General features: G+C 49.0%; 1 protein-coding gene across 1 annotated transcript in view; it reads left to right on the top strand.

The window, feature by feature from the left end:
• Positions 1–12,169, top strand: part of LOC308676171 (protein-glutamine gamma-glutamyltransferase K-like) — a gene marked incomplete at its 3' end in the record, with an annotated part of 52,366 nt that extends 40,197 nt beyond the window's left edge. Inside the window, exons 7-15 of the mRNA XM_081341927.1 lie at positions 2,666–2,840; positions 3,878–4,016; positions 5,065–5,168; positions 5,697–5,785; positions 5,917–6,070; positions 7,111–7,392; positions 7,762–7,922; positions 9,357–9,493; positions 11,770–12,169. Of these exons, the coding sequence (XP_081198053.1) occupies positions 2,666–2,840; positions 3,878–4,016; positions 5,065–5,168; positions 5,697–5,785; positions 5,917–6,070; positions 7,111–7,392; positions 7,762–7,922; positions 9,357–9,493; positions 11,770–12,169 (1,641 nt within the window). The remainder of the gene's footprint in view (positions 1–2,665; positions 2,841–3,877; positions 4,017–5,064; positions 5,169–5,696; positions 5,786–5,916; positions 6,071–7,110; positions 7,393–7,761; positions 7,923–9,356; positions 9,494–11,769) is intronic.
• Between the last annotated feature and the right edge of the window lie 411 nt (positions 12,170–12,580).

Here is a 12,580-nt window from a genome sequence, read left to right as displayed (position 1 = left end):
CTGTTTCTGTTGAAGGAAATCACACAAGTCAGGCCAAGGCCTGCTTGTGTTTTCAGCCATAATTGGGGCGCCTCTCTTTGCAATATTGGGGAAACAGGATAATTGCTTTGGCTCCCGACGATTAATCAGAGCCGTTGTGTTATCGTTAAGGCCGGATCACTGCTTCGCCAGGCCTGAATCACACACACAATGTTCTTCAAAGAGGCCGTGATGCGTTGGAAATTATCACAACGGGTGTATCTCATCCCTACGTCTTCTGTTTAATTTCCTCTCCGCTCCTCTGCTTTTTCCTGTTCCTTTGCTTGCTCAGCAATGGCTTGGCCCCGAGGTCATTCTTCTCACCACAATCCACACAAAAACATTAAAAAAATAATTGTGTGCCGTAATAAACCTGAAAGGGTCACAAATCTTGAGAAACCGCAACCAGCCACAGGAATGACCTCACAGTAAGAGTTATACGGGTGCAGTAAAAACAGAAATTCAGGCCAGGCAATGGAGAAAACCTTGAGTAGAATCTCAGATATTTTGGGCCAAGCCCTGATTATTATTTTTTTTGTGTTTAATCTACAGCTAGTCCTCCACTTATAACCAGAATTGGGAGCAGAAATTCGGTTGTTAAGTGAGTTGGGCTTGGTTTTACGGCCCTTTTCCCGGGGTCGTTAAATGAATCACTGCCGCTGTTAAATGAAACAGGCAGTCATTAAACGAATCCGGCTTTGCTTATCAGAAGCTGCTTGGGCAGTTCACAAATTAGAATAGAATAGAACAGAACAGAACAGGAAAGAATTAGAATAGAACAGAACAGAATAGAATTAAGAATTAGAAAGAATAAGAATAAAAATAGAACAGAACAGAACAGAATAGAATAGAAGTAAGAATTAGAAAGAATAAGAACAGAACAGAACAGAATAGAATAGAATAGAATAGAATAGAGTTGGAAAGGGACCTTGGAGGTCTTCTAGTCTAGCCCCTTGCTCAGGCAGGAGAACCTACACCATTTCAGGGGATCACATGACTCTGGGATGTTGCAACCGTTGTAAATCTGTCCCGATTCTCAAATATGCATATTTTGATCTTGCAACAGTCATAAGTGCGAGGACCAGCCATAAGTCATTTTTTTCAGTGCCGTTGTGACTTTGAAGGGCCGCTAAACAAATGATTATGAGTCGAGGATTCCTTGTAATGTTGAATGCGTGATTTATAAGCGATATACACCATTTAAACATTTAGTAACCTTTCTTTCTTCTCCTTTTTCTTCGTTTGTTCTGCTTAATTTTTTTTTAAAAAAGAAAAACGGTTTATTTCTGCATATTTTTTTTCATTGCTTGTCCAGCTTTTGCAACTTCAGTTTAAATTTTTTTTTCCTGTCTTTCTTATAGAATAAAATAGGTTTAGCTGGAAAAGTAATTGGGAGGGAAGGGAAAACACCATCAGGCTTTTAAAGCTGACGTCACCCCTTCGAGGTAGGCTGGATAGGGTAGCCGACTCCATAAATACAACAGGAACTTTGCTTATTTATAGAGTTAGGTTAAAGCAACCTTTTTTCAACCTTGGCCACTTGACGTTGGGTGGACTTCAACTCCCAGAAGTCTTTGCTTTGCTGACTGTAGAATCCTGGGAGTTGAAGTCCCCACGTCTTGAAGCGGCCAAGGTTGAGGAACACTGTGCATACAGGCAGAGATAGTTATTGAGTTTTTGCCCCATTTTGCAACCTTACTTGATGCCGTTGTTGAGTGAATCACAGCAGTTGTTAAATTCGTAGCCCGGTCGTTAAGTGAACCTGGCTTTTCCCTGTGGACTTTGCTCGTCAGAAGGTCTCCAAAGGGGATCACGTGACACCCCCCGGGACGCTGCAACCATCCTAAAGTACATGCCAGCTTCCAAAATTCCATCTGAATTTTGATCATGTGACCACGGGGGAGGCTGCAATAGTCGTAAGTGTGAAAAAGGGCCCTATGGCCCCTTTTTCAGTGCCGTTGTAACTCGGAACGGTCACTCAGCAAGCTGGGGTCAGTGAAGGGCTACCTGTACGGATCTATCTAAACAAGAATCGTGGTCCCCAACACTGTAGGCCCGTGGTAGCAAACCTATGGCACACATGCCAGAGGGGGCACTTGGAGCCCTCTCTGTGGGCACGTGCGCCTCGCTCTTTGGCTTTCACAAGAAAAAGCCATTTCTCAAGCTCTTCCTAGCCAAAACAAGCCTCCGGAGCGAGCACGCTGTTTTCAGTTTTAAATTCTATCAAATCTGACACCAGAAACAGACTAACAGATGACCTGAGTGCTGCATGTGTTGCTCTCAAACTTACAAAGTATGAGCCAAGGTTAGACAAATTATCAGCACTCACACAACAGCGAAAATCAGCTTAATTCTTCAAAAGCACGCCGAATGGAAACTTTTACCTTCCCATAAAAAGTTGCTTGTATCACTGAAAGCTTTGTTACTGTGTTTTTCTTGTAAGACAAAAAGATGTTAATGTAGGAGTTGTTTTTTTTCCCCCTAAACGAAAACCTCAGTATTCTGGTTACGCTGCCGTGTTGCCGCTTTGCGATAAACAAGTGGGTTTGGGGTTGCCGTTTGGGCACTCGGTCTCTCAAAGGTTCGCCATCACTGCCGGCGTAGGCCTTGTTTCGACCCACGACAACGTTGTGTGTTTCTTCCCCAGGTGAACTCTCTGGACGACAACGGCGTGCTGGTCGGGAACTGGACCGGCGATTACTCCCGCGGCACGAATCCTTCGGCCTGGGTGGGCAGCCGAGACATCCTGTTGAAGTACCTCCGTACGGGATACCCCGTGCTCTACGGACAGTGCTGGGTGTTTGCTGGCGTCGTGACCTCAGGTGGCTGCTGTTGGCGGTTGAGGTGGGGAGGGTTGTGGGTCACAGGAAAAGAAACAAGAACGTCGAGGACGGTGTGCGTGTCTGTGTGTGTGTGTAGGGGGGAGCTGTTCTAGATTCTGAGGTTGTGGGCGCTCCGCCCGTGGAAGTTTTTAAGAAGAGATCGGAGATCCCTTTTGTCTCGAAATGATCTAAGGCAGGGGTAGGCAACCGCGGCTCTTTTATGACCCGTGGACTTCAACTCCCAGAATTCCTGAGCCAGCCACGCTGAGGAGAAATGGAGAGGTTTCCAAGCTGAGCCATGGCTGGCTCAGGAATTCTGGGAGTTGAAGTCCACGAGTCGTAAAAGAGCCAAGGTTGCCTACCCCTGGTCTAGGGTCGCCTGCTTCAGCAGGGGGTTGGGCTAGATGACCCCCCAAGGTCCCTTCCAACTGCTATTCTATTATAATTCCTCCTCCTCCTCCTCTTTTTAAGAAGAGATTGGAGTACCATTTGTCTGAAATGTTACAGGCTCTCCTACTTGACAGGGGTCGGTCTAGAAGGCCTCCGAGATCCCTATTCTGTTATTCCTCCTCCCCCCCCCACCTCCTCCATTTTAAGAAGAGACTGGAGAGCCCCTTGTCTGAAATGGTCTAGGGGTCTCCTGCTTGAGCAGGGGGTTGGACTAGATGACCTCTAGGGTCTCTTTTCTTATTCTACTATAACCTGGCCCCAGACTTTTCCTTTTCATTTTTTAATCCAATCAGCCCTGTAAAGTGGGGGGGGGGAGAAAAAAGAGGAGAATAATAACGACTGAATAATAACTTTGAACTGCCTTCGAGAATTAATAACTTCTCGATGGCAAATGAACCCTGCCAATGGACACCTTCTGCTCCAAGTTCCAGAGAGCAAACATCCCATCAGAAAAGTCTCACCAATTTGTGTGTGTGTGTGTGTGTGTGTGTGTGTGTGTGTGTGTGTGTGTGTGTGTACACACTGGTAGAGTACAACCACTAGGCCTCTCTGCTGATACCTTTCCTCTCTGTCCCTTCCCCCCCCAGTCCTGCGGTGCCTGGGCATTGCCACCCGGACCGTCACCAACTACAACTCGGCGCACGACACGGATGTCAGCCTCACCATGGACATCTACTTTGACGAGAACATGAAGCCCCTGGAGCACCTCAACGCTGACTCTGTCTGGTGAGGACTTGGGACCTCCTCCTCCTCCTCTTCCTCCTCCTCCCTGGACATCGGGGTGGGGTGGATGTGGACAAGTGGGCAGAGAAGACCAACTAAGTTAGTCTCCAGTTAGCTGTGCCTTCAACTTGATCAGCGTTCTTCTTGAGATCGAGAAGCACCCAAGGTTAAACAAACCTTGGTTGCCACGGTACAAAAAAAGATGTGGAGACTCTGGGAAGAGTGCAGAGAAGAGCAACAAAGAGGATCAGGGGACTGGAGGCTCAAACCTACGAAGAACGGTTGCAGGAATTGGGGGCGGTCTGGTTTAATGCAAAGAAGGACTCGGGATAACACGATAGCAGTCTTCCGATACCTGAGGGGCGACCACAAAGAAGGGGGGGGGTTTCCACCTGTCCCAAAGGTGCTTTTTCAAATGGTAAACTGGACTTTCTCTGTTTTTCCTTGAAGATGTTTCCCTTCTGATCCAGGAAGCTTCTTCGCTTCTGACTAGTCAGAACACACGAAGCTTCTTGGATGGGAAGCGAAACGTCCTCAAGGAAAAACAGAGAAAGTCCAGCTGCCTTTTGAAAAAGCCCTTTGGGGACCTGGATAACCGAGAATCTCCACAGACAAGGGGTCCACTTCTTCTCCAAAGCCCCCGAAGGCAGGACAAGAAGCAACGGGTGGAAACTAATCAAGGAGAGAAGCAACTGAGAAATCAGGTGAAACCTCCTGACAGTGAGAACCAATTAACCAGTGGAAGTTGTGGGTGCTCCGTCAGTGAAGGCTTTCAAGAAGAAATTGGACAACCATTTCTGTCTGAAATGGCCTAGGGCAGGGGTAGACAACCTTGGCTCTTTTATGACTCGTGGACTTCAACTCCCAGAATTCCTGAGCCAGCAGGAATTCTGGGAGTTGAAGTCCACGAGTCATAAAAGAGCCAAGGTTGCCTAACCCTGGCCTAGGGGGTCTCCTGCTTGAGCAGAGGGTTGGAGTAGAAGACCTCCAAGGTCCCGTCTGACTCTGTTCTTCTGGATATGCACTGAACACTTGAATTTCCTCCTTGCAGGAATTTCCACGTGTGGAACGACTGTTGGATGAAGAGACCGGATCTGCCTTCGGGTTTCGACGGGTGGCAGGTGGTGGATGCAACCCCTCAGGAATCCAGCAGTGGTAAGCTTGGGGTGGTAAAACAGAACTCCTACGAAATGGGTGTCCAGGTTGCGACGAACGAACCCAACGGAGGAAACGCCGCCGAGCTATGATCCAATCACTTAGTGCAAAACTTTACGGAGCCCATCATTTTGGCACGAATGAAAGCGAAACCAGCTCTGGTTAATTCCCGTGCAAACCACTACTATGATATGAACCCTCCATTCCCTTCTTAGTGCAGGTCACGCTGTCCAATCCAGGGTCAAAATATTGTTATGAGAAAGTGTTTCTGTAGGTTGGCAAACATCTGCTGAAACGTCCTTGGTTCCCACAACTTGACTTCTGGTTGTCCGGAGCTTGCGTTCCATTTCCCCCTCTCCTCCCCTCTAATGCGTTGGCAACATCGTGTGCGTGCTTCGAGCTTGACAACAGGATCTCCAAATTTGGAACCCCGGAGAAGGTTCCAGATTGGAAGCGTGACACTCGGTGGAGGAGTCACTCCCTCTTCTCCGTTTCTTTCCTCGCGTCACCTTCCATGTCTCCCCACAGGGATCTTCTGCTGTGGGCCCTGCTCCGTGGAGGCCATCAAGAACGGCCTGGTCTACATGAAATACGACGCTTCCTTCTGCTTTGCCGAGGTGGGTCCTCATTTTAGCGACGAACAGATCTCAGGAGGCTTAGTTGGGGTCGGTCGTTCAGGCACGGGGGGTGGTGGGTGGCTGGGAGAAAAGTGGCAAGAGGACAGATTAATGATGATTGGACTCCTCAGGTGAACAGCGACAAGGTGTATTGGCAACGCCAAAGAGATGGCACCTTCAAGATTGTCTACGTAGAAGAAAAAGCCATCGGGCATCTCATCAGCACCAAAGCCGTGGGATCCCATCAACGCCAAGACATCACGAGTCTTTATAAGCATCCCGAAGGTACGACAGTGCCGAGTGGGGAAGGATTGGGGCAGCAGCAACATAAATGTAGCTATTCCTTGACTCCCAACAATTCGTTCAGGGACTGTTTGAAGTTATCGACAGTACTGAAAAAAAAAGTACGTTATCCCTGTTTTTACCGTTGCTGCATCCCCGTGGTCATGTGATCAAAGTTCAGATGCTGGCAACTGACTCGTATTTGTGACGGTTGCAGTGTCCCGGGGGGGGCTGTCACGTGATCCCCCTTGGGGACCTTCTGACAAGCAAAGTCAAGGGGGGGAAGCCAGATTTCACTTAACGACTGCATCACCAATTGAACAACAGTGATTCACGCACTCGTAAAATGAGACAAAATACGCTCAGCAAAAGTCTGGCTTGGCAACATAAATCTGGGGTACGATTATGGCCGTAAGTTGAGGACTACCTGTAAAGCAAGGAAATCTAGAGTTCTATTTTGGGGGTGGGCTTTTTGAAAAAAAAGGAGCAAATCCCCTTTCTATTTTCTGCTTTTGTTCCGATACAACGAGGAATATTTATATCTGTTCTGTATGCATCTCCCTCAGGAGCATGGCATTTCAAACGACTTCACAACGACAGCTCGTCCTTGAGCGAGCCGCAAATTCATGTTGCTAAGTGAAACATTTGTTCAGTGAGTTTTGCCCCATTTTATGACAGGCGTTAAGTGAATCATATTAAGCTAGTAACAAGGTTGTTAAGTGAATCTGGCTTCCCCACTGAGTTGCTTGTCAGAAGGTCGCAAAAGGGGATCAGGTAACTCCGGGACAATGCAACCATCGTAAATATGAACCAGTTGAATTTTGAATGTGTGACTAGGAGGGGGGGATGCTGCGATGGTTGTAAGTGTGAAAAACAGTCTTGGGTCACTTTTTTCCAGTGCCATTGTAACTTTGAACAGTCACTAAATGAACTGTTGTAAGTCGAGGACTGCCTGTATGTCATCAAGGTCTTCTTCGTATCTCTCCCTTCAGATGAAAGGAGAGGGGACCCCTTTTTGAATTCCCCGTTCTTTCTCTTCGCAGGATCGGAAGCGGAGCGCAAAGCAGTGGAAACCGCCGCCAAGCACGGCACCAAGGCCCACATCTACACCAACAAGGAGTGGGGAGAAGACATCTCGGTGACGTTCGACACGCAAGAGGCCTACACCGGACAGGACATCTCCTTGAGGGTCATCCTGAAGAACCGGAGTTCGATGCCTCGCAACGTCTCTCTCAACCTCTTTGTGGCGGTCATGTATTACACAGGCGTCACTAGCAGCAATTTTAAACAGGAGCAGCGGCAGGTCCAGATCCCTGCAGGAGGAGGTAACCATCTCCGGCTGCCCGAGGCACGGCATCTTATGCCAAAACTGGGAGGGACCCGAGGTTGTTGAGGGTGTTGGAATTCATTGTTGGAATGTATTTCTATGCAACAACCGGAGAAGTATTCAGCCAGTAGATGGCAGTGTTTAGAAGTTTGGATCTATGGTATATAATGTTCTTTGTTAAAATAGTTGAGCAGTAAAGCACATGGTGATGGTGCTCTTTGTTTGAGCTATGGTGCTCAAACAGAAGGAGGACTGTGCTGTGATGCAGAACGGGTTATGCAAAATAAGAAAAGGAAAACTTGGCATTTGTGTAACTTGAGGGTCTCCCCCTACATGACCCCAAATTTGTCTGCCTGTCTTCTCGCAGCTCAACCAGTTCCGATGGTCATCTCCTATCCCGAGTACAAGCCCCATCTGGTGGACCAAGGAGCCATGAAGCTCAGCATTTCCGGGAAAGTAGCCGAAACCGGACAGATCATTGCGAAGGAACACACTTTCCGTCTTCGCACCCCGGACCTCACCCTGACGGTACGACACGGACTCTTGGCTGCCTTCACCAGCCGTGTCTGACAAACTAGGTTGGACAAGGATAGTGAGAACTTCTGAGCCCAGAAGATTAGGATTCTCAGGAGATGTTGGTTAGAGAAATTTATTTTTGCAGCTGTCCCCAAATTTGGAGCTGCCAGTTCCTGTGTTCTTTGGGTTAAGGGGAACTACATTCTAAATTAATCCTCATTTAGCGACTGACTTTTTAAGAGATTGTTCGTAGTTATGACCGTGACAAAAAGTAACTTCACGACAACCCGTCATCTTTACGACCTTCACAGGTCTGTCAAGCCAAGGAAAGTCATGGCTTCACTTACCGACCACTTCAGTTAATGACAGGTGCCAATGTGGTGGCTAAACAAGGATGAGCTGTATTTTGTACAGAGGGTCACTGGGAGTACTGCCATACCATTCAGATGTTTGTAAAAATACTACCCCTAGGAGGGTGCATTATTTCACTTTGAAAAATTAGCTATAGAATTTTCCTTTGAAAATTCCTTTTTAAGTCGAAGACTGCCTGTAGGCAATGCAGTAGTCCTCAACAGTGGTGGAATTCAAATATCTGAACAACCGGTTCAGATATTTGATATATGCCTGGGCCTCCGAGGCCTAGAATGGACTTCCGGAAGTGGCATCCATGTTGTCAAGTTTCCGATGCTGCTAACATCGAATGTTCTTGCTTGACACACGTACTTCCAGTGGCCCGTTCTAGGCCTGGGAGGCTTCCTCCAGGCCTCCGAGGCCTAGAACGGACTTCTGGAAGTGACATCCATGCACTTCCGGTGGGCCATTCTACGCCTGGGAGGCCTCCTCCAGGCCTCTGAGGCCTAGAACGGACTTCCGGAAGCAGTGTGCATTCAGCCGGCTCTCTCAACTCAGCAAAATTTAGCTACCGGTTCTGCCAAACTGGTGCAAGTTGGCTGAAACCCCACCCCTGGTTCTCAACCTACAACCATAATAGGGGCCAGAATTTCTGTTGCTAAACAAGGCGGAGGTTTAGCGAGTCGCAGAGAATTTTGCGACCTTTTTTTTTTTTGCAACGAATCAGTGCAGTTGCTGAGTCATGCCGTTGTTAAGTGAATCCGGCTTCCCCCCATTGACTTTGCTTGTCGGAAACCGGCTGGGAAGCCGTGACACCAGGATGCTGCAACTGTCACAAGTACACGCCAGTTGCCAAGTGTCTGAATTTTGATCCCCTGACCGTGGGGATTCTGCCATGGTTGAAAGTGCGGAGTCCGCCCATGAGGCACGCACCCCTTTTTTCAGTGCGGTCGTGACTTCTAACGGTCCCTGAATGACCCTAAGACTAAAATACTACCTGTATTTTCTTTTTACGGTCCCCTGATGATGTATTCGCAATCGCTCAGTGCCGTTCATCCTTCCTCGTCTCTCATCCTCTTCCTCTCTCCTCCGCAGCTGCTGGGTCCGGCCATCGTTGGACAAGAAACCCAAGTCCAGATCGTCTTCAAGAACCCTCTTCCTGTGACCTTGACCAACGTTACCTTCCATTTAGAAGGTTCCGGACTTTCGACTCCCAACACGATGACCGTCGGGTGAGTAGACCTGTGGAAAGCTGCCTTATTGCGGTGTTTTCGCTCTTCCTGTTAGCTGGTATTCACAGAAGACACAGAACAGAGGAACAGAAGAACACAGCTGGAAGGGACCTGGGAGGTCTTCTAGTCCTGCCCCCTGCTCAAGAAGGACACCCTAGACCAGAGGTCCCCAACCTGTGGGCCGTGACCGCCTGGCCACCGGGCCGTGGAACAGGCTGGCCAGTGCGCGCATGTGTGCGCGTGCACTCACCCCACTCGCGCTAGGAAAAACGAGGTGCTGCGTGGCAAAAACAGGGTAGTGCTAGCTAGTGTCACGGAGGCCCTAGCTAGCACCACCCCATTTGCGTCGCACTGCTTGTGGCCCTGTTGGTGTGTGTGCACGCACGTAAAATGCTTCCCCCTCCGTTTCCCTCCAGTCTACCAACCGAGAAAGAGACCATTTCAGACAAGTGACTCTCCAGTCTCTTGTCTAATCTCGCCTTAGAGAGGGTTGGAGCACCCACAACCTCTGGTGGCAAGTCGTTCCACTGGTTATTTGTTCTCACTGTCAGGGAATTTCTCCTTAGTTCCAGGTTGCTTCTCTCCTTGATTAGCTTGAGCCCCCCGCTTCTTTGTGGCAGCCCCTTAAATAGACACCTCTGAGGAAGACGTTTCTTCACCTTTCAGCCCAAATTTGGGACCATCAAAATAATATTTTATTGCCTCGTCCATCTGACACGTGCTGTTTTTGAAAAGGACAGATCTTTGCAATCAAAAATTTTAGGAAAGAAGTAGGAATTATTTTGCCTTCCGTAGGGTCTCCTTACCTGGCAAGTGATCAGGAATACTATCGAAGTGTGAAAAAAAAATATTTGGAAGATGCAATTTTCAGGGGAAGGATGATCTAAGACAGGGGTCTTCCAACTTGATGACTTGTGGACTTCAACTCCCAGAATTCCTCAGCCAGCCATTTTGATGAAACCGCGGGCTTGCATCCAGACCAGGGGTCTTCCAACTTGGCCCTTTGATGACTTGTGGACTTCAACTCCCAGAATTCCTCAGCCAGCGTGCCTGGCTGAGGAATTCTGGGAGTTGAAGTCCACAAGCAGCGGTCTTCCAACCTGGCCCTTTGATGACCTGTGGACTTCGACTCCCAGAATTCCTCAGCCAGCATGCCTGGCTGAGGAATTCTGGGAGTCGAAGTCCACAAGCAGCGGTCTTCCAACTTGGCCCTTTGATGACTTGTGGATTTCGACTCCCAGAATTCCCCAGCCAGCAAGGAATTCTGGGAATTGAAGCCTGCACATCTTAAAGTTGCCAGAATTGAGAAACACTGATTTAAAAACTGATTTATTTTCATCATAAAAGGCATTCCAGAAAAAAATAATAACTTTACGAAGCATGCTTTAAAGAGGAGAAGGAGTGTGCAATTTTGACCAAGAAGGAAAATAACCGTTTCATAAAACGGGTAGGACTCATAGAGGTCATCTAGACCAAATCCCTTCTCGGTGCAGAATCCATAAGAGCACCTTGGACAGATTTCCAAGCCGAGAATTCAGGAAAAAGTAGCAAGAACAATCGTGCCTTCTGCACATGTACAGAATTCTTTCCCCCCCCCCCCCGAATATCTCCTCTCGGTCACCACTTCTGTGGTGCAGTTCATTAACTTTCCCCACCCAAAACCCAAATCCTTTCTACAACATTAATTTCAAGTACAGCTAATCCCGAATTTACAGCCATGAATGAGCCCAAAATTTAGGTTGCTGCCGTGAGAAATTTGTGTTTTTTTTAAAAAAAGTAAAAAAAGGAACCCAGACAACTAAGCACTTGTGATGTGTAAAAATAGAAAATTAATAAAATGTTTTTAAAAAACAAGTTTCTTAAGTGAGTTCTGCCCCATTTTTCTGACTTTTCTTGCCACATTTGTTAAGTGAGACTCACAATAGTTGTTCAGTTAGCAACGCCGACTCTAAGCGAATCTGGCTTTCCCCCCCCCTTGACTTTGCTTGTCATAAGGTCTCAAAAAGGGGGATCCCGTGACACCCCCAGGGACTCCGCAACTGTTGTAAATGTGAATCGATTGCCGAGTGTCTGAATGTAAATCCCGTGACCATGGGGGAATGCGTCAACGGCTGTACTGTGTGTGAAAGTTGGTCTTAAGTCACTTTTTTCCCCGGGCCGTTGTAACTTCAAATGGTCACTAAGTAAATGGTCGTAAGTCACAGACTCCCTGTGGCACACTTTTTCCTGAGCGGGATTTGCAAACCTGACCCGCAATCTCTGTTTTCGTGTTGCAGGGACATCGGTCCGCATCAAACGGTGCGACTCTGCCAGAAATTCACCCCGCTCCGTGCCGGACGCCGTCAGTTGGTTGCCAGTCTGGACAGCCCACAGCTCTCCCAGGTCCACGGCGTGATGACCATCGACGTGCTCCAGAGCCCTCCTCCGGGCCCATCAGCCTCTCCGGCACCTGCCAGGGGTTCTCCCGCCCGGGGCCGAGGTTCCCCTGCCCGCGTCCGAGGCTCACCGGCACCCGCTCGAGCCAACCACAACACCCCAGCCACTGCCAACACCAACGCCAATGCCAACACAAATGCACGAGCTACCCCCAGCCGCCAGCCCAATCCCGGACGAGCCCCCAATGCTCACGGGGGGGCTGCCACCTCCAGGCCAGGGGCTGCGGGGCGCCCCGTTTGAGACAGCTCTTAGCCACGGGTGCCGAGTGCGACGTGACAGCACAGCCGAACCAGCCGGCAAAGAGAGGAAGGGGGAGGGGGTCCCTGCCCGAGCCACAGAACCACAGCTGGGTGCGCCAAGCCCACGAGGCCGGCGAAAAGTTTCTCCCGGTGGTGACCTTCGAGAAACGTCGCCACCTCTTCGCCCACCGATTTCTCTTCCCTTCCCTTCTGTTCTGCTCCCCCGTTTCCCCTGCGTGTTGTTGCCTTCTGTGAATAATCACCCAACTGGATTGCAATGTGTAGGGTGCAACTGAGGCATCTTTCCTGTTCCACACCGTTCGTCTGAGATGGGGGGGTCAAGGACTCGGGTGGCCCTACGGCTCTGGGACCCCCTTTACCTCCCATTTCTCCCCCTCCCCACTGCCCCAGG

The sequence above is a fragment of the Vipera berus genome (assembly GCF_964194415.1).
Source record: "Vipera berus genome assembly, chromosome: W".
NCBI classification, from domain to species: Eukaryota; Metazoa; Chordata; class Lepidosauria; order Squamata; family Viperidae; genus Vipera; species Vipera berus.
Note: the sequence above shows the minus strand (reverse complement) of the source record. Positions and strands in the feature narration are given on the sequence as shown.